Source organism: Phascolarctos cinereus, unplaced genomic scaffold, assembly GCF_003287225.1.
Source record: "Phascolarctos cinereus isolate Bilbo 61053 unplaced genomic scaffold, phaCin_HiC Scaffold_726;HRSCAF=1367, whole genome shotgun sequence".
NCBI classification, from domain to species: domain Eukaryota; kingdom Metazoa; phylum Chordata; class Mammalia; order Diprotodontia; family Phascolarctidae; genus Phascolarctos; species Phascolarctos cinereus.
Window position 1 is genome coordinate 215,599,837 of NW_027556098.1, and position 21,240 is coordinate 215,621,076.

The following is a 21,240-nucleotide window of genomic DNA, read 5'->3' on the forward strand; positions in this document are numbered from 1 at the left end:
ACAGCAGGAACTTCCTCGGGGCAGCTGAGTAATAAAGACTTAGAATTTTCATTAGCTCTGTTGTCTCTGCCAGGCAAGTATGGAAAGGAAGTTAGGCAAATACACATTTAGGAGATCTTGAAATGTGTTTGAGGATATGCTTTTATCTACCTTGTTTTTGCCTCATTATTTTGTCTCATAATCTCCAAAGGGGTGGAGATGGGGTTGGGCCCTACAATAACTCAGGATCTAAATCTTTACACACATGCGCAGGCAAACACACACACACACACACACACACACACACACACACACACACACACCCCTCTATACACACTCACCAATAAGATTTCCATGTTGTAGTGGAAGGGGAAGAAATACAAGAGCAATGCATCTGCAGTCTAGTATTATTAATTAATTGTTAAGATGAGAGGCAGTGTGTATAATGGATAGAAAGCTAGTCTCAAAAATGGGAAGACCTGGGTTCAAGTCCCATGTTTCATTCAAAATGGCTGTGTGATCCTGGATAAGGTTCTTAACCACTCAGGGCTCTAGGCCAGAGGCATCAAACATGTTGCTGCCACATGAAGCCCTTAAAATGGCCCAAACCAGATTAAAATGTGATTGGGAAATATTTAAGAAAATAAATAAAAATACAATAAAACATAGACAATATTACATTTTAAGATGAAATCAATATGTGGCCTGCAAAGATCCTTACGTATGATTTAATGGCCCTTGTTTCTATTTGAATCTGACACACCTGCTAGATAACTCTCTAGGATTATAAATTACAGAGATGGTGCCAATCTGCATTGATAGAAGGTGTCTCCTTGCTTGGGAGTTCCATATACTAAGAGAGTCATGAGTCCAATCCCTCTCTCTATTAAGATAACCAGAAAGCCAAGAGGGAAAGAGGTTGATGAGAAAAGTATAAAGACAGGAAGTTATAAGAAGTCATAAAGGATTAACAGTAAGAGTTCAGTAAATGTTGTTGGCCACTCCTTGACAATAGGGAAGAGGGGAAAGGCAGGTTACAAAGAGGTTTCCATAACACTAACAACCAATGCAGTCATCAAAACATCTATTAGCTAGTTTGGCTTCACTAATCCTTTTACAACTGGGGACTCTGTGACCCCCTTTCAACTTTCCTAAAGTCTTAGTTTGAGAAACACTGAGCTAAATACAGGCTTCTCCTGCACCTTCTATTTTTCTGCTATTTTTACCCCTTATTTAAAACACTTTTATATTAATGAGGAAAGATATTGAAAGAAGCAATAAAGCTACAATCAAGGAAGTCATAAGGAAAGGGAGAATTATCTATTCATTAACAAGTTAATAGTAATAATAGCTTCTATCAATCTAAGCCTTAAGGTTTACAAAAAGCTTTGCATACATCATTTCAAAGGACCCTAAGAATAATGCCATGAAGTAGGTGCTACTATTATCCCCATTTTATAGAGAAGGAAACTGAAGCTGAGACAGTTTGAGTGATTTGCCCAGGGTCACACAAATAGTAAGTGGTGAGAAAGGTACTGTTATTATCCCTATTTTTCAGAAGAGGAAACTGAGGCTGAAAAAGGTTAAGTGACTCGTTTAGGGTCACACAAATTTTAAGTGTATAACATGGGATTCAAACAGACGTCTCCCTGACTCCCCATTCCAGAGCTTTATCCACTTGGCCATGCTGGGTCTCAGATAGATACTACCTATGACATCACTGGATGAGAAGGGGAAAGAACATACAATTTTCACTGAAATGTAATCCCTAATTGAATTTCCTGTTTGCCTTGATATAGCTACAATGTGCTTTAGAGGCTACTACAACTTGTTCTGTATAGTCTGGCTAATTTTAATGTTCAAAGCATTCCACAAATATAGCAATTCAAGTGTTCTCTTAATTTCTTTCAATTCCAAATGACTGCAATGCCTGCATTTGATTTTTTTTTCTTTTTACTAGCTAGTTAGCCTAGGCAATTTTAGAGTTGTCTTAGAATACTAGGATGTAAATAGCAGTTCTTGAAATACCACAAAATAGAATTCTAGACATCAAAATATCATAGTCACCATTCCCCAAAGACATTCTAAGCTTTCTGGCCTCGCTTTCTTGTTCATATCATTCCCTGTATTTTCCCTTTACATCCTTGCCAGTTGAAATCCAGTTGATCGATTTGGATGAAGGCACTGACATTTAAAGTTGAAAGGCTCAGCTCAGACATCATGGCTTTTTTTGTGCCCTTCTTGATCAACCATAAATTGTATTTATTCTGTATATATTAATATATATTCACACACATGTGTATAAATGCATGTGCATATATACATATACATACACAATTTTCTCAGATATATGTATATATATACATTTACACATATTTTCTCTCACATATATATATGTATGCACATATACATCCACATATACACATTTTCTCATATATACATAACACATATTTCCTCAATACACAGATGTATACATATGAACATACATATACAGATTTTTCTCACAACGTATACATGTGTACATACATATACACATTTTCTCCCCAGATAGAAAGTAAGGCCCTTGATAATAGGAATTATTTAATTTTCTCCTTTGTATCCCCAGTGACTAACATAGTATCTGACACATAGTAGGCTCTTCATAAATGCTTTGTGGTGAGTTGATTCAGAAGTGATTCCTCTCACTTTAGACCACTCAGACACTTTTGCATTCTACTTTGTATATTTAGTTTAGTGGGTTTTTTAAAAAATCATATTTCATCTGAAAGGAAGCATGGTATAGGGTAGTGGTATCAAATTCAAGTAGAAATGTATCCCTGCTGGCTGTATATTGATATGGAAAACTACAAATTACCGTCATTTATGTTGTATTGTATTTATATATATTTTTTGTTAGGTATTTCCCCATCTTTTTTTTTTTTTTTGCTGGTGACATGCTGAGGCCACAGAGTTTAACACCTTTGTTGTAAGGGATAGAGAGTTAGATTTGAGGTCAGGAACATTCAACATTAGCTGTGCGACCCTGAGTGAATTACTTAATATCTCTGAGCCTCAGTTTCCTTACTGTAAAAGGAGGGAGTTGGACCAGATGGTTTCTAAGGTTTGTTCCAGCTCTAAATCTATGATTGTATGATCTCCTACTGATGGATTGTTAGCTCTTTGAAAGAAAGGGACTTCTAACTTGTACCTGTCTTCCTCTGCAGTGTCTTAAACAAAATAATACTTCCATAAATGCTTTTTGAATTAAATTTTTTGAATTGAATTTCCTAAGTCCTTGAGCTACCCATCTGTTGATGTATTTTATTATGTTTCAGTATTTCAAGGTCTTTGATTTTCATCTATGTGTGTAATCTCTTCACAGATGCAGATCTCAACCCTTTCTCTGCTTCAGTAGCCAGTTTTCATGCCTCGTTTTAGGCAAAACTTCATCATCATCATCATCATCATCACTTGGTGGCTAACCCTTTGGTGATAAGCATCTCTGAACTTAGCTAGGCGGTCTTGGATGTCACATACATGGTGCATTACCAGCTCTGAATATGAAGCTTTTTTGGTTCGGCAAGACCTGGTCCAGTATGTGAGATGCCAGCTATTTCACAATGAGTTGTGGGGCTTTCTTGCAGGGGAGGGAGGGGATCAAATAAATGGAATCAAATGACACTCACAGTAACCAAAGCAAACAAAACAAAAAAAACAAAACAAAACACCCACCCCTTCTGCTCTTAATTTGTAGATTTAGATACATTTAACTCTTATATTTTCATTATCCATGGAAATACCTGGACTGATTACAAAGCACCCATTTCATAGCCTTTCATAGAAGTTTGAAAGAAGCAATAGAGCTACAAGCAAGGCAGTTATAAAGGGTGCATTTTCTATCTATCTATCTATTTAGGTTTTAAGGTTTACAAAGTATTTTACATACCACTATTTTACAGATTCTCACAATAACCTTTGACTGGGGAGGCTAATTTTGGACACAAAATATCCAAAAGTCAATTTTCAGACTGAATGGAATGTCTACAGGTGAACTTTATTTAGAACTAGTCTGATAATAAGTGGAACAGATCGTTACCTACATTGTGAGATTTGAAGAGCCCCCACCAAAGACACTCTGCCCCAAATCCCTTGTCCCTAGGGCTCTGTCATGAATGCCTGAAATAGCCAGTTATTCACTCCTTTGGATTAAGGCATTGAAGTTTAAAACAGAAGTGTTAACTGAAAGGGATAATACATTTGGGCATTTAGGATTGGCCATTAAGAAATGTGTGAGTGCAGATTAGTTCATCAGATGAGCCACCAAGCAGTGATCTGAGGGAATGGCACATAGGGCAGGCTGGATTCACTGGCCACGAGGAGATAGTGAAATTCTGCTGTATGGAGAGTTGCCTTCAAGGAGAGGAGATCACATCAGGGGGAGGTGACCTTGGGGAAACTTGGTTTGGATATCCATGGGGCATCATTGAGTCCCTGAGGGGTGAATGAAAGAGAAGGTACAGTAAGGAGAAAGCAAGGGTATTTTTTGAAAAGCTTCACCATTTTTCTAGGGGCACCTCTGATTTTAGGTACCCCTCTCCTTTTCAGCTTCATTTATTCTTTTAAAAAATTATGGTGCTTTGTTTGGGGGAATGATGTAAGAATCAATGCTTGGTGTTACCCACCTCTTGAAAGAAATGATAAGCTCAAGATGCAGACTGAGACACATATTTTTTGGACATGGACAATAGGGGAATTTATTTAGGTTTTCTATGCATATTTGTTAGGAGGGGTTTTTTTTCTGTCCCCCATTGGGGGAAATTAACCAAAAAACCTATTTTCTCTACTTCTCACCTTCCTGGATAGAAATAGAGAAAAGGTTTCTTTCTTGTCTTTTTGTTGTTCTTGTTAATTGAAAAATCCAACGTTAAAAAAAAACCCACTCAGAGGTGATCACTACATAATATCTTTTCTTTTTTTGCTCAGTTCTTTCTTCTATGTTCATGCAAATAAACAATGCAATGGACAGGAGAAATGGATATATCCAGAGGAATACGGAATAGGAACTGGATAAGTGTTTTCAGCAGGTCAGGGTGCTCCTGAGTGGGGAAACTCCCTCTACCAAATGCAGGTTGGCACCTTCTGAGACAACTTAGTCCCAGAGCTTTGCCTTGGGTGTTGACAGGTTAAATGACTTGTCCAGGGTCATACTGTTAGAATGTATCAGAAGTGAGACTTGAACCTGTCTTTGAAACTCACTCTTGCTGTCTAGAAATGTGCCTAAAAATTACATGAAAAAGGAGCCATTCTCTAAAGCTAAACAAGTTGGTGGAAATGGAGTACAACTTCCCATTATCCCTTTCCCCCCCGTGAAACTGTACGCATCTTGTGACCAGGGACTATTTTACTTTTTTCCTCTGCCTAGCACCTGATAGGAACTTTATAAAAGATTTCTGAACAGAATTGAAGTAAATGGGAGAACTCACCTGTTAGATCATATAAACAGTTACATGAAGAGTTTACTTTTTGCTAGTTTTGTATCACTGAAAGCAAAGGTGGCAATCTTTAACCTATATATAAATACTTGTCATCTAAAAGATTCACCTTTGAAAAAGAAAAAAAAAAGATTGGCTTCTGGTCATTTTTAAAGCTCCTAGTAACAAGATATGATGTAAACAGCATTGGGCTTGGGGGACAAGGGGGCTAGGTTCATTTAATCACAGAATCTCAGAGTTCAGAATTTTGGGCCATCTAGACCAGCCCATACTTGACCGATAATCCCTTCTACCACCTACCCAACAAATAAGTGGTCATTCAACATCTTCTAGAAGAAGGGGAAACCTGTTACCTACCAAAAGCTATTCTGTTTTTGCACAGCTCCAAGCCTAAATCTGCCTCTCTGCACCTTCCATCTATTGGTCCTAGGTCAGTCCTTTGGGGTTCAAGTTCTGGCTCCACCACTGAGTAGTTCTGTAATCTTGGGGAAATCACTCAACTTATGTGGGCCTCAGTTTCTTTATCTGCAAAAAGGCTCTAGTTGATCTCTAAGGTCTCTGTCAGATATAATCGTCTATAGTTCTATAACTCTAGGCACCAATTGCTTCATTACCTACCAAAAGAGTAGATGGGAAAATATTTTAGATGTGAACTCATTGGACAAGTCTCTTCCCTACTATCAAGGCTTTTGATTACATTTTTTAAAGATTTGCAACAAATTAATGGTCCTCTTTGTATCTGGATGCAAATTTACTGGACAAAATGATTTCTATGTGGAAACAAATTCTTGGGGGAAAGAGAATATTGTAAGAGTTGCTTATCAATAGGAAAAGACTTGGAAACATTACAATGAATGGAGTGACTGGACTCAGGTAAGCAGCAGCTATTCATCTGGATGACAAAAAGCTTGCCTTTTGACAGTCTTTTCTGATCTTAAAGTACCTAAATAATTTGCATCTGGACACAAATCCACTGGAAACATCTTGATTTTTTTCACTTGATACAGCTAAAATTTGATCTTTAAATTTCCAGTGAGTGCCAAGGATGAGAATAATTTATTGAAGGTAGTTATTGAAATACTTGATTTTAGGACTGTGAGCATGGTGAATATGTAACTCAGAAAGGATCTAAACTAAGCCAGTTTGAACTGTTGCAACCCTTTCTGGTGATGTGAATATTTTTCCTGGCATTAATTTCTTGCCCAAATTAAACATAAACTCATACACTGTAATCAGATAGTATCTTAAACAACACTCAGTTAATACTAAAATAAATATTGCTTGGTGAGGAAACCACTGCTACACTCTTCACAAGCTGTTGGAAAACTCTTGGCATTCTATGCTAGCTCCAAGTGGTGTCAGATACTTTTCTAAGCCCTGACTCCTTTTTTTTTCCCCACTTTCCTCTCCCTTTCAAATTGAGACAGTAAAACTTTCTGAACAGAAAAAGAACAGAGGAACAGATAACTACTAACCTGAAAGCTCTAAATGTCTTTGAATAACCCAGGATTTAGACAAAACTAGCTGATGGTTTCCAACCTCAATTTTAAGGGAGGGAAGTTGTGGGGTTTGTGGATGTGTTTTTTATTTTCTTTTGTTTGTTTTTGCAATGCAGAAAAGTGAAAAATATCAAAGAACCACAGTTATCTAGGTTATTCCAGAAGGGAACATTCCATTAATGTTTTTAATCAGCTTTTTGGTTAGCATAGTAATTACCATTTACCTGAATGAAAAGAATAAGAACATCTGTAATAGTATTTTGTTGACCCCCCCAAAAAAAAAACCCAAATAAAACCCAAACCAAAGCAAACCAAATCTAGAGGTGGGGAAATGATAACATAATTATATACCTTTCAAGATCCTAGCAGATCAAACCTATTTCTTAAGAGGCCCCTGAGTCTTGAAAGAAATGTACATTCAGGGCTCATTTTAGAACACAGAGGTTGCCATAAACTTTTTTAAGATTCAAGAGGGGGAAAAAAACTGGAACTGGCATCTTAGCAGGAAATTGAATATTTCAAGATGTTCAAATGTAATGCAAGATGAAACAAAAATATGATACAAATGTTGGTCCTGCTGGTATTAAAAGTAGTAAGATGTTGTAGATTCCAGCCTCCAAAGGCTCCCTTCCCATTCTTAGCTATTATCTAGCTCAGCTGCTAAAACCTGCTGTTTTAAAGGCATAAGAGTTGAACCTCCAGTGACAGCACCTGGGTTATTTATCATTATGGATAACCCCGCTTACACTATATTTTATTATGTTGCCTTTAAAAGGAAGATAACACAAGTATGGTTAATTTGCTTCTCTTCTTTAGATATACAGTGTCATGACCCACGATGGCTTTGTCCCATGAGGTTTTTTTTTTAAACCAAAAAAGAAATCCATAAGAAACTCTCCCTAAAAATTCCATTAATAACCTCTTTTCGCGTGTATAGGTTGCAGGGTCTGGAACTAAGAATGTTTTAATCTCTTCAGCAAAACAATGTCTCATAATGATGTACAGGACTATTGCTGCACTGATGAAGAATCATACATAATTCAGCACCTTTCACTTGGCACCACTGCGATATCCTCATTAACAGTGGCTCACAGTGTCTGTCAGATGGTGTCCATGCGAATGCAGGCATTATATTGTCTCTGAGATGTGCAGCTGCTTCTATGACACTGCCAGTATATAAAAACATGACGCCAGTTTGTTTTATTTAGTGCTAAACCTTCCAGTTTGTAAAAACAAGGCTGACACAGAGCCTGACATGAGGCAGTGAAAATAATTAGCTCTCATTTTCTCAGCCTCCTATTTCCTTCTCCCTGCTGTGTTCTCTTTCCACTAAACCACCACATGTCAGTCGAAATGGGAGGCAATTAGTGGGCTCATTTCAGTCCCCACAACTGTGCTGAAAAGAAAGTATTTATGATGGCACAATGAACAGCTGAAAGATTAAATAACATTTGCCTTTTGAAAAGAAAATGACTTCTAGCTAAATGGGCAATTTTTGATTATTCTCAAACAAGCTTAGAGTAGTTGGTTTTTAAAATACAAGAAAGGAAAATGAGTCATTTTTAGGTGAAAGAATCAAATAAAACTTGACACAGTAATGCAAATAACTGATGTTTTATTGCAAAATATGTAAATGCGTTATACCCTTAACAATAGCCTGTGTCTAAGGTCAGGGCAGATTGGTGCCAACGAGACACCAGTACAGATAAGGTTGCTATATTGCATTTTTTTTGAGTTGTGTATGAAAAGGGGACTTTAGAAATACTGTTAAAACAGAGTGAAACCAATCAAGTGAAATACACTTTCCTGAGATGCACTGCATACTTGACTACATTAAATGGTTCTGGATGTGGGCTGCCATGTTTGCTAAAGGGCCTTTGATTATATTCGAAATCAGAAGGTACCAGGCATTTATCTCAGAAAGATTGAGTACTTCTTTCTTTTTAAAAAATATGTTAATTTCTGAGCCACTCAAAACTATCCAATATTCCCCCTTTTTGCCAAGGTTGATATAGAAAGCATCCCTACTCTAGGGGTTTGCTAGTTCATGGTGAGTTATCATTAAAAGGTTGGGTCCAACCATCCTTGGGTCTCACTATCCATTGGGAAGTCCTACTGGAGCATGCCTTGACATCACATACAGTGCAGAGATTCAGAGAATCCCACTGACTCATAATGTCATATGCTAACTTTCTTATAAAGGAACAATGGTTCATTCAGTCACCAGTGAGGTCTCCTCCAGCTCCAACATCGCTATGCTTCCATCATGACAGTCAGACTGTGCTCATCCTAATAGTGCAACTAAGAGGTACTTGTTTTATGACAGCCCAGAAGTCTAATAAGCCCTGGGCCCATATTGGAGTATTTCAGGACACAAATGCTCCAGTATGGATATTTATTAGAATTCTTTACTTTGGGGATAGGCTAGGATGTTGGCCTGAGGTTTAGGAGATCTGAGTCTTGACAACCTAGAACACTAGGATAAATTTGATGGGGGGAAATTTAATAGAGATATAAGGCTAATCTTACATTGGAGTTAAAAATCAGATTCATAATTTTACAATGGAAGAAGGAATGGTTAGATGATAGTTCATTTGCAAAAGAACTTGGTGGGGAGGTTAGTGGGCAGTCTTGGCAAGCTCAATAACAAACAACATTATGACATAGCAATTAAAAATTCTAATGTAACTTTAGACTACGTTAAGAGAGACATAGTGTCCACGGTGCTAATCTTGTCGTTTTCTGCTCTGGTCAGACCAGAGCTGGGATACTGTGATAATTTTAGGCCTCAGACTTTAGGAAAGACATTGACACTCTGGATAGTATACCAAGGAGGTTGACAAAGATGGTGAAAGCCTTAACATCATTCTATGTGAATGATCTGGAAGGAAATGGATTTGTTTAGCAAGGGAGGAGCTTAGTGTAGTAGAGGTAAAATGGAGATAGTAAAACCACCTACCTCACAGGGTTGTTGAAGATCTTATAAGAAAGACTATGCTACATATCGACCTCGCTTTGCAGAACTTAGCAAATACTACATAAATGTTGTTTACTATTATTAAAAAGAACTAAAGACTTAGGAAGGACATGATAGTTGTTTACAAATATGTGAAGAAAAATGGGATTAGATTTATTTTTCCTGGTACCATAGGGAAGAACTAGGTACTAAAAAAGGTGGGAATAGTGGTGAGGCAGATTTAAGTTTGATTTCAGAAGAAAAACAAAATAAAACTTTTGAACAATTAGTTATAAAAAATAGAAAGGGCTGCCCTGGAACATAATGAGTTCCTTTTTATGAGAGGTCTTCAGCCAAATGCAAGATTATGACTTACAAATTTATAGAAAGGATTTTCTTATTTTCTCTCAAGTAAGAGTTGGACTTGGCAGCCTCTGAGATATTGTATCCCTCTGAGCTCCCTGAATTCTCTTGGGGATAAATATAATGCGAATATCATTTAAATTTCAATATATTAAAAGATCTGCAATTTCAACCATGTGGGGGCTGTCTTCCTCCATTGATGCAGGTGGCCACTCATTTTTTGGTAGAAGATTTCATGAGTTGCTGTTGACAACCACCTGATGTTCTAACATAGGTACTTGGACGATGGATACATCAGAAAGCCTGGTCTCAAATCTTTCCAGCTTGGTGGGACTTGATGGGTACATGCATTCTCCTGGCATGGGCTTCAAGAATCTAGGGTTTCTTCCAAATAGCTAGCAAGGGCAGCTAGATAAAATTCTGGGTCTGGGGTCAGTTTAACCTGAGTTCAAATTCAACCTCAGTCATTCACTGAGGTTGAACTGTGTGACCTGGGACAAGTCACTTAACTCTGTTTGCCTCACTTCCTCATCTATAAAATGAGCTGGAGAAGGAAATGGCAAACCACTCCAATATCTTTGCTAAGGAAACCCCAAATGGGGTCACAAAGAGTTGGACACAACTAAACAATAAAAAAAGGTAAGCAAACTTCATTATGCAAAATTTTCAATGTAAAGGAGATACTTCATATGAAAAAAATTAGCAGTTTTAAAATTTACAAATAGTGTCCAGTGGTTTTCTTTCTTTTTCTTTTTTAAAAATTCTATACAAAATCCTTTTCTTTTCTCCCTGTTATTTTATTCTGTGAACACTTATTCTGTGAATTATTTTATTCATGTGAATCTACCCTTTTATAAAAATTATACTACAGAAAAAGACCTACTTGAGATTCTGGAAAATTTATAGGTATTTTAATATTTGAGAAAAGGGTAAATCTTCAATTAAATTGATTAAGCTCAACATTTTGTAAGCAACATAATAGAGGGCCTAAAGAAGTACTGTGTGAATAAGTAATACTTGAAAAACAAAGCAGTATTTTAAACTCTTAAGTTGAAAACATGATGAATGGGACTACTCAGTTACTTAGAATGCCCAGAGTTTAGTCATTGTGCTTTAAGTATGTAGATAGTAGATAAGTAAAGGAAAAAGAGGTAGAGGGAGAAAGTTAATTGGGCATTGACACATCACTTTTTTGAGTTTTAATTCTGTTTGCTCCTGAGTAGGAGCAGAAACCTTTCAGGCCTAAGTCTATGACCCTATGATCTTTCCAAGTACCTTCTCCCTTAAATACTTGAAGTGTCGGTTGGTTTGTGTAGAGGTGGAGCACACCTGGAGACCATTGTTGCCCATGGCTCAAGGAGATGTAGGAAGAATTTCTTTTTCCTTCACTTCAATCTAATCTTATAGTCCAATAAGTTAGAACACTAGGATCAATTTAATTTTAAGTGAGTAAAGTAGTTGCTATTAACTTTCCTTTACTCTGAATGGCTGCAGGGAAAATGGGGTGGGGGAGGAAATGTGAGAGAAAGTATCCAACAATTCAACACTGTCTTAAAGAGAATGAATAACTTAAACACGACTCCTTCAGAAATTTCTTCTTGAATCTTTCTGATAGAAATATTTTGGAAAGGTCTTGGTGAGAAATGGCTAAGTGATTTGACAGTTTATTCTTTGGCAATTTGAGGATGATTATTCCTTGCTGGTCAGATTTCAAGAATGATAACAAACTCCATTCAGCTTAATATCTCAATAACCACAGAGTGCCAGAGATGTAACCTCTTACTCTGAATGGAAAGATCTCTTTTCTCTGGCACCAAAGCAAATGTCCTAGATTACTGAATGTAAAGCATTCTTTATGTGAAATCAAAACAAAGGATTTAGAGCGTTTGGACCAACAAAATGCATTTTATGCAAAGGACGAGATGATGATGAATTTTACTTTCATCTTATATACTTGATTATAATTAATGAAATAAAACCAAACAAAAAATGTGCTTGCTATTCCAAGGTAGATGGAATGCAAAAGAATATTGCCAAGGATCTTCAAAAGATACTCCAGTTATCACTCTACTTTGAAAGGAGGAGATTGCTTTGGCAAATAAACACATCAAGAGACCTGGCATATAAAAATTCTGGTTGAGAAAGAAACAAGGTATTCCATTTCTATTTTAGAGAATTTTCATGCCGTTAAAACTGTCATCACACAGCATGGTGTGTAAGATAGTAAATGCCCGATTTTAATGACATTATAATTTAAGTGAATAGGAAAGAGCTCATTCTTATTGATTTTCTATTTACTTCTCACCAGTAATAATTTTAGCCTATAGATGAATTCTCCCATGAAGTTGAAGTAGGGCTAGAAACTGGACAGCTCTAGGTAGCATACTAGTATGCAAAAGTCTAAGGCCCTAGTATTTTTCCTCATTTGCAAGCTGTCATAATAACATTTCTCTATTCCTGCACCAAGCACAAAACTTGGGAACATAGGAGGTTTCAAAAGTTCTATCAGGATACCTTGCCAAAGTTATCTTGCCATTCATTTATTCATTTCTAAAATGGAACTAATTAGAAAGTAATTGAAACTCTTTGAAGAAAAGTCTCATTTTCTCATAATTTTTCTTCTCTTTCTCCCTTTCACTTCAATTCATGAATTTTTTTCTCTCTTTTAAATTTTTTTCCTTTTTCTTTTTAAAGAACACTCTTACTAGTAACTCTCAGAGCACTTAACATGTTCTATTTTCTATTATACTTATTTATGTACCCTACTAGATTATAAACTCCATAAGGACAAGTGCTATGTTTTTCATACTTTTGGATTCAAATTCTGTTGTTGCTCAGTTGTATCTGATTCTTTGTGACCTCATCTGGGGTTTCTTGGCAAAGATACAGTAATGGTTTGCCATTTCCTTTTCCAGGTCATTTCACAGATGAGGAAACTGAGGCGAACAGGGTTAAGTGACTTGCCCCAGGTCACATAGCTAGTAAGTGTCTTATGCTACATCCGAACCCAGGTCTTAGGGCAGCTAGGTGGTGCAGTGGGTAGAGCAGCAGCCTTGAAGTCAGGAGGACTTGAGTTTAAATCTGGCCTGAGACCACAAACTTGACGTTTACTAGCTGTGTGACCCTGTGCAAATCACTTAACCCCAACTGCCTAAAAAAATTTAAAAAAAAATCTACAGGTAAGGCTAAATGTTTAACAACCATCTCTCACTCAGAAAAGTATTAATTTACTTTCTATTACCTTCCTTAGTCTAGTCAATCAACAACAAAACAATATATCAGGCCATCATTTATAACTTTTGCTGATTTCTTAGGTATAGGTGCTTAAACTGAAAACTTAACAACAGGCTCCCCTGAGCTGGTAAGAGCTGGCTCCAGCACACCCTTGTGAACAGGACATCTCTACCTGAATCATAGATTCCCAAAGTCAGAAAGAACCTCAGAAACCACCTTGTTCAATCCATACCTACCGAAGAATGTCATTGAGCCTTTGCTTGAACGAATCTAGTGGAGGGAAACCACTCCCTCTTGGGGCAGCCATTGTATTTGTGGATAGTTCTAATTATGAGGATTGTTTATTTGGTTTTTTTTTTAACTTATACCAAACCTAAATTTGCCTTTTAGTAATTTCTGTCCATTGTTCCCAGTTGTGCCTCCTGGGGCCAGGCAGAACTAATCTAACCTTTCTTCCATGTGATAGCTCTCTAAATACTTGAAGACAGCTATCAATTCCCCATTAAGCAGAATCCTATCTTGAACTCACTCTTCACTGTCCCTACAAAATCTTTTTCATTTTCTTAGTTTTCCTATTTCTTTTGATGGCACTACAATTCTTTTATTCATTTATACTTGCAACCTGACTCCTCTCATTCTATGCATTTAATCCATCCCCAAGCCTTGCCAATTCAGCCTCTGTAATAAATCTGTCCATTCCTACTGCCATTATACTGATTCATACTGTTATTGCCTCTGTAGAAACAAATGCAGTAGCCTCCCTCTGGTTTCCTCTCCTTCCAGATTATCCTACCCCACTGCCAGACTGATCTTCCTGGTGCACAGGTATGCATTTTATTCTCCTGAATCATGTAGTAGCTTTCCTCTACCCACCAAATAAATACCAAACTCCTTAGCCTGATATTCGAGACCATACCTTATTTGGTTCTTTTCAATATTATACTATTTCCCCTTACATACTTGAAACTGCAGCTAAACTGGATTACTTACATCCCATGCCTTGGCTCATCCTTTTCCCTTTGCCTGGAATGCTTCCATACTCCACCTCCTCTGTCTACTGACATCTTACCTATTTTGTAAAACCCAAGGCAAGTCTCAGGTCTTCAATGAAGCCTTCCCTGATTTTGTCAAACTGAAAATTATTTCTTTCTTATCTGGACATCTGACTTCCTTGCACTTGACATACCTATCCCATTCCAATTTGTATTATGTTTATCTGTGTGTATGTTCTGTCTCCTCTTTCTGGATTATAAGTTCTGAGGCCAGAGAATTTGTCTTATTAACTTAGCATGCCCCACCAAACAGAGTACATCACATTGCATATCCTAGGTATTAACAAATATATCTTAAAATAAATTCTATTGTTGAATGTATATTTCTCAGAATCTAGCACAGGAATTGGTACACAGTAGATAATAAGTATCTGTTACATTGAATTAGTTGAACACACAGGGGGTCATAAATTTATGGACAGAAGAAACCTTTGAGATCATCCAGTCTAACTCCTTCATTTTAACAGATGAGGAAACTGATACCCAGGGAGGTCAAGTGATGTTCCTATACACTTTCTTGACTTTAGGAAGGAAAAGGGAGCAATTTTCTTCAATTGCTGAAATGGTTTATTTTTGCTAGAGGAAAATTGGTACCCAATATCCAAAGCTAAGAGAAAGTATGGCATTAAAATATTAATGTACTACATTTCCCCAATAGTCACCATTACTATACTATTTTTAAATTAAATTTATTCATTTATATAAATTTAATTATTATGCTACTTTAAGTACTACTATTATAAGTAATTTAATTACTACTATTCTGCATTTTAATTTTATTGTTACTTTTTTTGTTTGTTTTTTGATGGGACAATTGAGGTTAAGTGACTTGCTCAGGGTCACACAGCTAGTAAGTGTCAAGTGTCTGCGACTGGATTTGAACTCAAGTCCTCCTGACTCCAAGGCTAGAGCTTTATCCACTGTACCACCTAGCTGCCCCTTTACTGTTACTTTTATAAAGAAAAGATGAAATGGCCAGGAAGATAGCACTGAATCATAGAGACTTGGGAAAGAACCTCCTCTGTTCCACTCTCTTGCTTACTGGAGTTCTATGGCTATAAAGGGCTTTGAGGCATCAGGATTATCACAAATCTAAAAGGCAGTACTCTTAATGATTCCCCAGCAGCTAATTGGCTCAGTGGATAGAATGCTAGGCCTGAAGACAGGAAGACTCATCTTTTCTAGTTCAAATCTGGCCTCAGACACTTACTAGCTATGTGACTCTGGGTAAGTTACTTAACCCTTTTTGCCTCAGTTTCCTCATCTGTAAAAATGGCTGGAGAAGGAAATGGCAAACCACTGCAGTGTCTCTGCCAAGAAAATCCCAGATGGGACCATGAAGAATAACTAGACATGATTGAAAGCAGAAAGTAAGTATGTGGAGAACCAGGGTTTCAATTCTTTTCTTTGTTTCCCTGGCAACTAGTATAATGCTTTCATGTAGTAGATCTTTAATAAATGTTTATTGAATTCCTTAAATATCAGTTTATGAGTATTCAAGTAAGTGGTCGCTCATTGGTTTGGGGATGGCTGAACACTAACAGATTATCTCTGTGCCTTTAAGAACAATGAATATAAAACATTCAGAAAAATCTGCCAAGAATTGTACTAATTGATGCAATGTGAGATAAGCGGTACCAGGAGAACAATTTACTTGTTGATCACAATAACATAAAGGAAAACAAAACTGGAAGATTTCAGAACTCTGATTAATGCAGAGATCAGTTGTAACTTTAGAGGATGCAGAGTGAAGCATGCTTTCTGTTGTTTAGTAGAAAACTATAGGTATAGAACAGGGTAAACGTTGGCAGACAAGGCCAATGTATTGATCTGTTTTGCTTAACTATTTCTTTGTTACAAAGAAAAGTGCTTTTAGGCAAGGAAATAATTAGGAAGTAACAGCAAAGTAGGAACAATAATAATTTTAAAAAAATATTTAACTAAACATATTGCATAAGGGTTGTTTCTTTTGAACTTCAGAGCATTCTTTCCAAAATTGGAGGGTCAAGTTAAACAGGATTTTGTAGGAAAAAATAAGCCAGATCAAAGCACATTTCCAAGATAACTATTTCATGCAGTTAAACCTTAGGCCAAGTAGTTTGTTTACACAGTAGTTTACATGGTAGTTATGTTATGTACAGCAATGAATAAGCTAACCCAGCAGTTCTCAAACTTTTTGGCCTCAAGATCCCTTTACACTCTTAAAAATTACTGAAGACCCCAAAGAGACAGCTAGGTGGTACAGTAGATAGAATGCTGGGCCTGGAATAAGGAAGACCTAAGTTCAAATCCAGCCTCAGACTGTAGTCGTGGAACTTGGGCATGTCACTTGGGGATAATAATACCATCTATCTCACAGGGTTGTTTTGATGGTCAAATGAGATAATATTTGGAAAGCACTTAGTACAGTGCTCGGAACATAACAGTCATTAAATAAATGCTTGTTCCCTTTTCCCAAAGAGCTTTTATTTACATGTTGATATTTACCATATTAGAAATGAAAACATCTTGGTACTTCAATGAAATAATTTAGACCATACAAACTCCCTGAAAGGGTCTTGGGGAGCTCTAGGGGGGGATTGAACCAAGCTTTGAAAACTGCTGATCTAACCCTATCTTCTGTTAAAATATCTATTGAAAATTTTCATTGATATAAGAGCAAGCAAAAAGCGTGTTGGAAAATGTACTTCATTAAGAATCACTAGACAAAAAGTGTGTTATAGCAATAGACTCAGAAAAAGTCTTTGATAAAATATAGCATTTACACTAACAATAGCAAAGTATAGGTATAGAGGGGACTTTTAAAAATATCATAAAAAGTATATATCTAAAACCAAAAGCAAGCATCATATGCAATGGGGACACACTAGAATCTTTTCAAATAAATATGAGAGTAAAGCAAGGATGCTTATTCACTCTATTATTATTTGATAAAGTTATAGAAATACTAATAATAGCAAAAAGAGAAGAGAAAGAAATTAAAGGCATGAGGATAGGTATCTAGGAGATGACTATCTTTATTTATTGATGGTATGAAAATTACCTGGAAAATCCTGGGAATCAGCAAAGATACTAATCAAGACAATTAAGAGCTTCATTAAAGTTTCAGGCTACAAAACAAACCCTCAAAAATCAACTGCATTTTGATATAATATCCAAGATATAACATATTTGTGTGTGTGTGTGTGTATGTATATATATATATATATATATATATATATATATATATATATATATATATATATATATATATATATACGTATCAATATAAAATCCAAGATATAACAATAAAAAGGGAAATCTTATTCCAAATAACAAAAAAAAATCATAAAGTATCTGGAGAATCAACCTTCCAAGGCACACAAAAGACTTTTATATTTCTTACGTATTCAATTAATAAAGGAATAAAGAGCAATTTAGATAGCTGGAGGAATAGTCAGGGTACATGGCTGGGCTGTACTAATATAATAAGAACGACAATACCACCAGAATTAATTTATACTTTTAATACCATGCCAATTACATTATCAAATGAATATCTTGTAGAATTTGATAAAATAATAACAAATCTCATTTGGAAAAACAAATAACTTACAAATCTCAAGTCATGATCTAATCACAACAATTTGTGATCAGTCACACTAGTCATTCATTACAAGGAGCAACCTGAAATAAATGTGATCTAAAAGCTAGGCCACATATCCGGGTTTTGATCCTATCCCTGTGGAGCTAATATTCCATTTCATTCCTCCCATACCCTTCATGTGAAAAAATCTTCAATGGCTCCCTATCACCCTAAAGATAAAATACAAAAATCCTAATCTTGACACTTAAAGCCCTCTACAATCTTTCATTTACCATTTCTATCTTATTTCATATAAGTCTTCTTTATACACTCTCTGTTCTAGTAAAACTGCCCTGTTTGTTATTGTACATGACAATTTTGTTGTTGTTTGGTCATTCCGTTGTGTCTGACTCTCTGTGACCTCATTTGGGATTTTCTTGGCAGAGATACTAGAGTCATTTGCCATTTCTTTCTTTAGCTCATTTTACAGATGAGGAAATTGAAGCAAACTGGATTACGTGACTTGCCCTGGGTCATACCACTAATAAATGTCTGAGGCCAGATTTGAACTCATGAAGAGACTCTTCAGGCTTGACACTCTATCTGCAGCAGGTACTTAATGTTTGCTGTGCTGATTTGAATCATAGGTATTCATTGGATTTTGAACTAGAAGGTATCTCAGAGATCATTGAGTCTAGAATCTGTTTCTTTTACAAATAAGGAAACCGAATCCCAGAAAGTTGAATTGATTTTCTAACAAGAAATAAGAAAAGCCAGGTTCTGAATGCAGCTCCTCTGACTCCAAATCCAGGATACTTTCCTCTCTAACTCACTGCAATCCCATGACCATATCTCTCTCATTTTCAAATTGGTTTCCCATAACTCAAAAACAAAACATAAAAAAAACCCCCAAAACCAAAAAAGTAAAACAACACCACCAACAAAAACTTCTCAGCCCTGCAACTTCTCAAGCTACTGTCTATTCCTCCCTCTTCACTTTGGAATTTTTAGAATAATTACTCTGTGCTTGCTGGCTCCACCAACGAATTCTCAACCCTTTACAATCCTGTCTTCAGTATTCTACTGAAACTACTCACTCTGAGGTCACTAATGACCTCATAATTGCCAATGTTAATGGCCTCTTCTTAGATCTCAAACTCTTAAGTTTTCTGCTCCATTGACAAAGTTAACCACCCTTTCCCATCTTATCTATGATACTCTCTCTTTTCCGATCTTTTTTGAGGCTGCTCTCTATCTTGAGGCTGTTATCTTTTAGATGTGGCCTTCTCAAGTCTTCTTCATTGGTTTATCGTCTATGTAGACTCATTGCTATGGTTTCAATGCTCTATTCTATATTGATGATTCCTCAAACTGTAACTCTAGAACTGGCTTCTCCCTATCTCAGTTTGACATATCCAACTGCTCATTGGACATTTTCCCGTGGATATTTCAACCACATTTCAAATTCACTATGGCCAAACGTGCCCTTCCTTCTAACTTTCCTATTTCTCTTGCTGGTACTGCCATTTTCCTAACTACCTCAGGCATTAGCATTTAGGGGGACCAGAGGAGCCTTGTTGTAAAAACTGCCTCACACTGAGAATTGCATAAGTAGGATATTAAAAAACATTTGTTGAATGAATGATGGCACAGAGAGAAAAGCCTGATTTACTATGGCTAGCTATAACATGGGCCTTAGTTCTGTTCCCCCAACACCAGCAGTATAAAGAGGTCCTGAATTTGGGATATTGCATTTACATAAGTCTGTACACAATTTAGCTCTATTGCTTAACTTTATTATAAAATATTCTAATAAAGTATATAATCAGGAAGCTATACTATAAAAGGTCACCCTATAGTAAAGATTAGCTTGTGTTCTCCACTGTGTGTACTAGGCAACACACCTTAAGATTTGCCCCTGGAGGTAGTTTATGAGGTCAGCAATCAGTTGGGAACTGTTTTTTTTTTAATTTCACATTAATTTATTAATTTAATATTAATTTAGAACACATCTAATATCCCTTATTGAAAGGCAGGAAACTTTATAGATTAGGGAGCTAAAGTAGAATAAAGGAAATCTCAAATGGAATAAAATAAATTTAAAAGCATCCACATGATTTGAAATATAGTTGAGCCGCAAGGTTGTCAAGACATAGAAAATCCAACATATTCCCATCATTATGTTTGGTAGTAGCAAAAGAACCAACCAAACCAAAAAAACCCTAGAAGCAAGAGGAGTCTATCATTTGGAGAATGGCTGAACAAATTGGAATTTTGTAGTGAAATATTGTTTTACCCAAGAGAAATAATGACTATGAGGAATTCAGAAAAACAGGGGAAGACTTGTATGAGGTAGATTGAAATAAGCAGAACAAGAAGAATAATAGACACACTGAGTACAATAATATGAACCAAAATAACCCCAAAAGGCAGTTGAACTCAGATTAATTAAAATGATCAATCATGGTTTCTGAGAAGAGACGATGAAACAATTCCCCCTCTCAATAAGGAAGTGGGGGATTCAAGCTGTGGAATGCTGCACACATTATCAAATACAATAATTTCATGAGCAAGTTTTGCTTAGCTGCTTTTCTTTGTTATGAGGAATAACTTATTAGAGGCTGGGGGAGGAGCAAGTATGCCAGGAAACTCCCATATCGTAAAAAATAAAGACCTCAACAAAACTTAAAAATAAAAAAGAAATTTAGCTTACCTGTGGGCCAGTCCCTGGCTTCAAGTGAAAACCGAAAACAAGTTCAAGGTTTACAACCTTTTCTTCATTTTCTTCTAGTTCACCTGCTGAATCCTAAAATACAGGCACAGAGAACCACATAATCTGGGGTTATTGTTTTGTACTTTATACCTGGAGGGAAGAGAATGTCTCACTAATTTAGCAAAGGTTTCCTTTCCTGTCTACTATCTCACTTCTAGTATTATTAGGATTCCTTAGGGAATTCAGTTATACAGTGCAAGGGAAGGGACATATTCTAAGTTTTTGAGAATCTGGCAAAATACAAGCTCTTTTGCACTCAAAGGTGAATGTCACTGTCTTATTTTTCAGAGAAAAATTTAAGAACTTCATCTGCCACCAGGGATTCAGTTAGCACATTGAGATGCATTG

At 36.4% G+C, this 21,240-nt stretch overlaps 1 protein-coding gene across 3 annotated transcripts in view; it reads right to left on the reverse strand.

Moving 5' to 3' along the window:
• The window catches only part of MAP3K20 (mitogen-activated protein kinase kinase kinase 20), a 209,649-nt gene that overhangs the window by 17,886 nt on the left and 170,523 nt on the right, over window positions 1-21,240 (reverse strand). For all 3 annotated transcript variants that reach the window (XM_020990990.2, XM_020990989.2, XM_078146970.1), the window contains exon 16: window positions 20,833-20,925. In XM_020990990.2, the coding sequence (XP_020846649.1) occupies window positions 20,833-20,925 (93 nt within the window). The remainder of the gene's footprint in view (window positions 1-20,832; window positions 20,926-21,240) is intronic.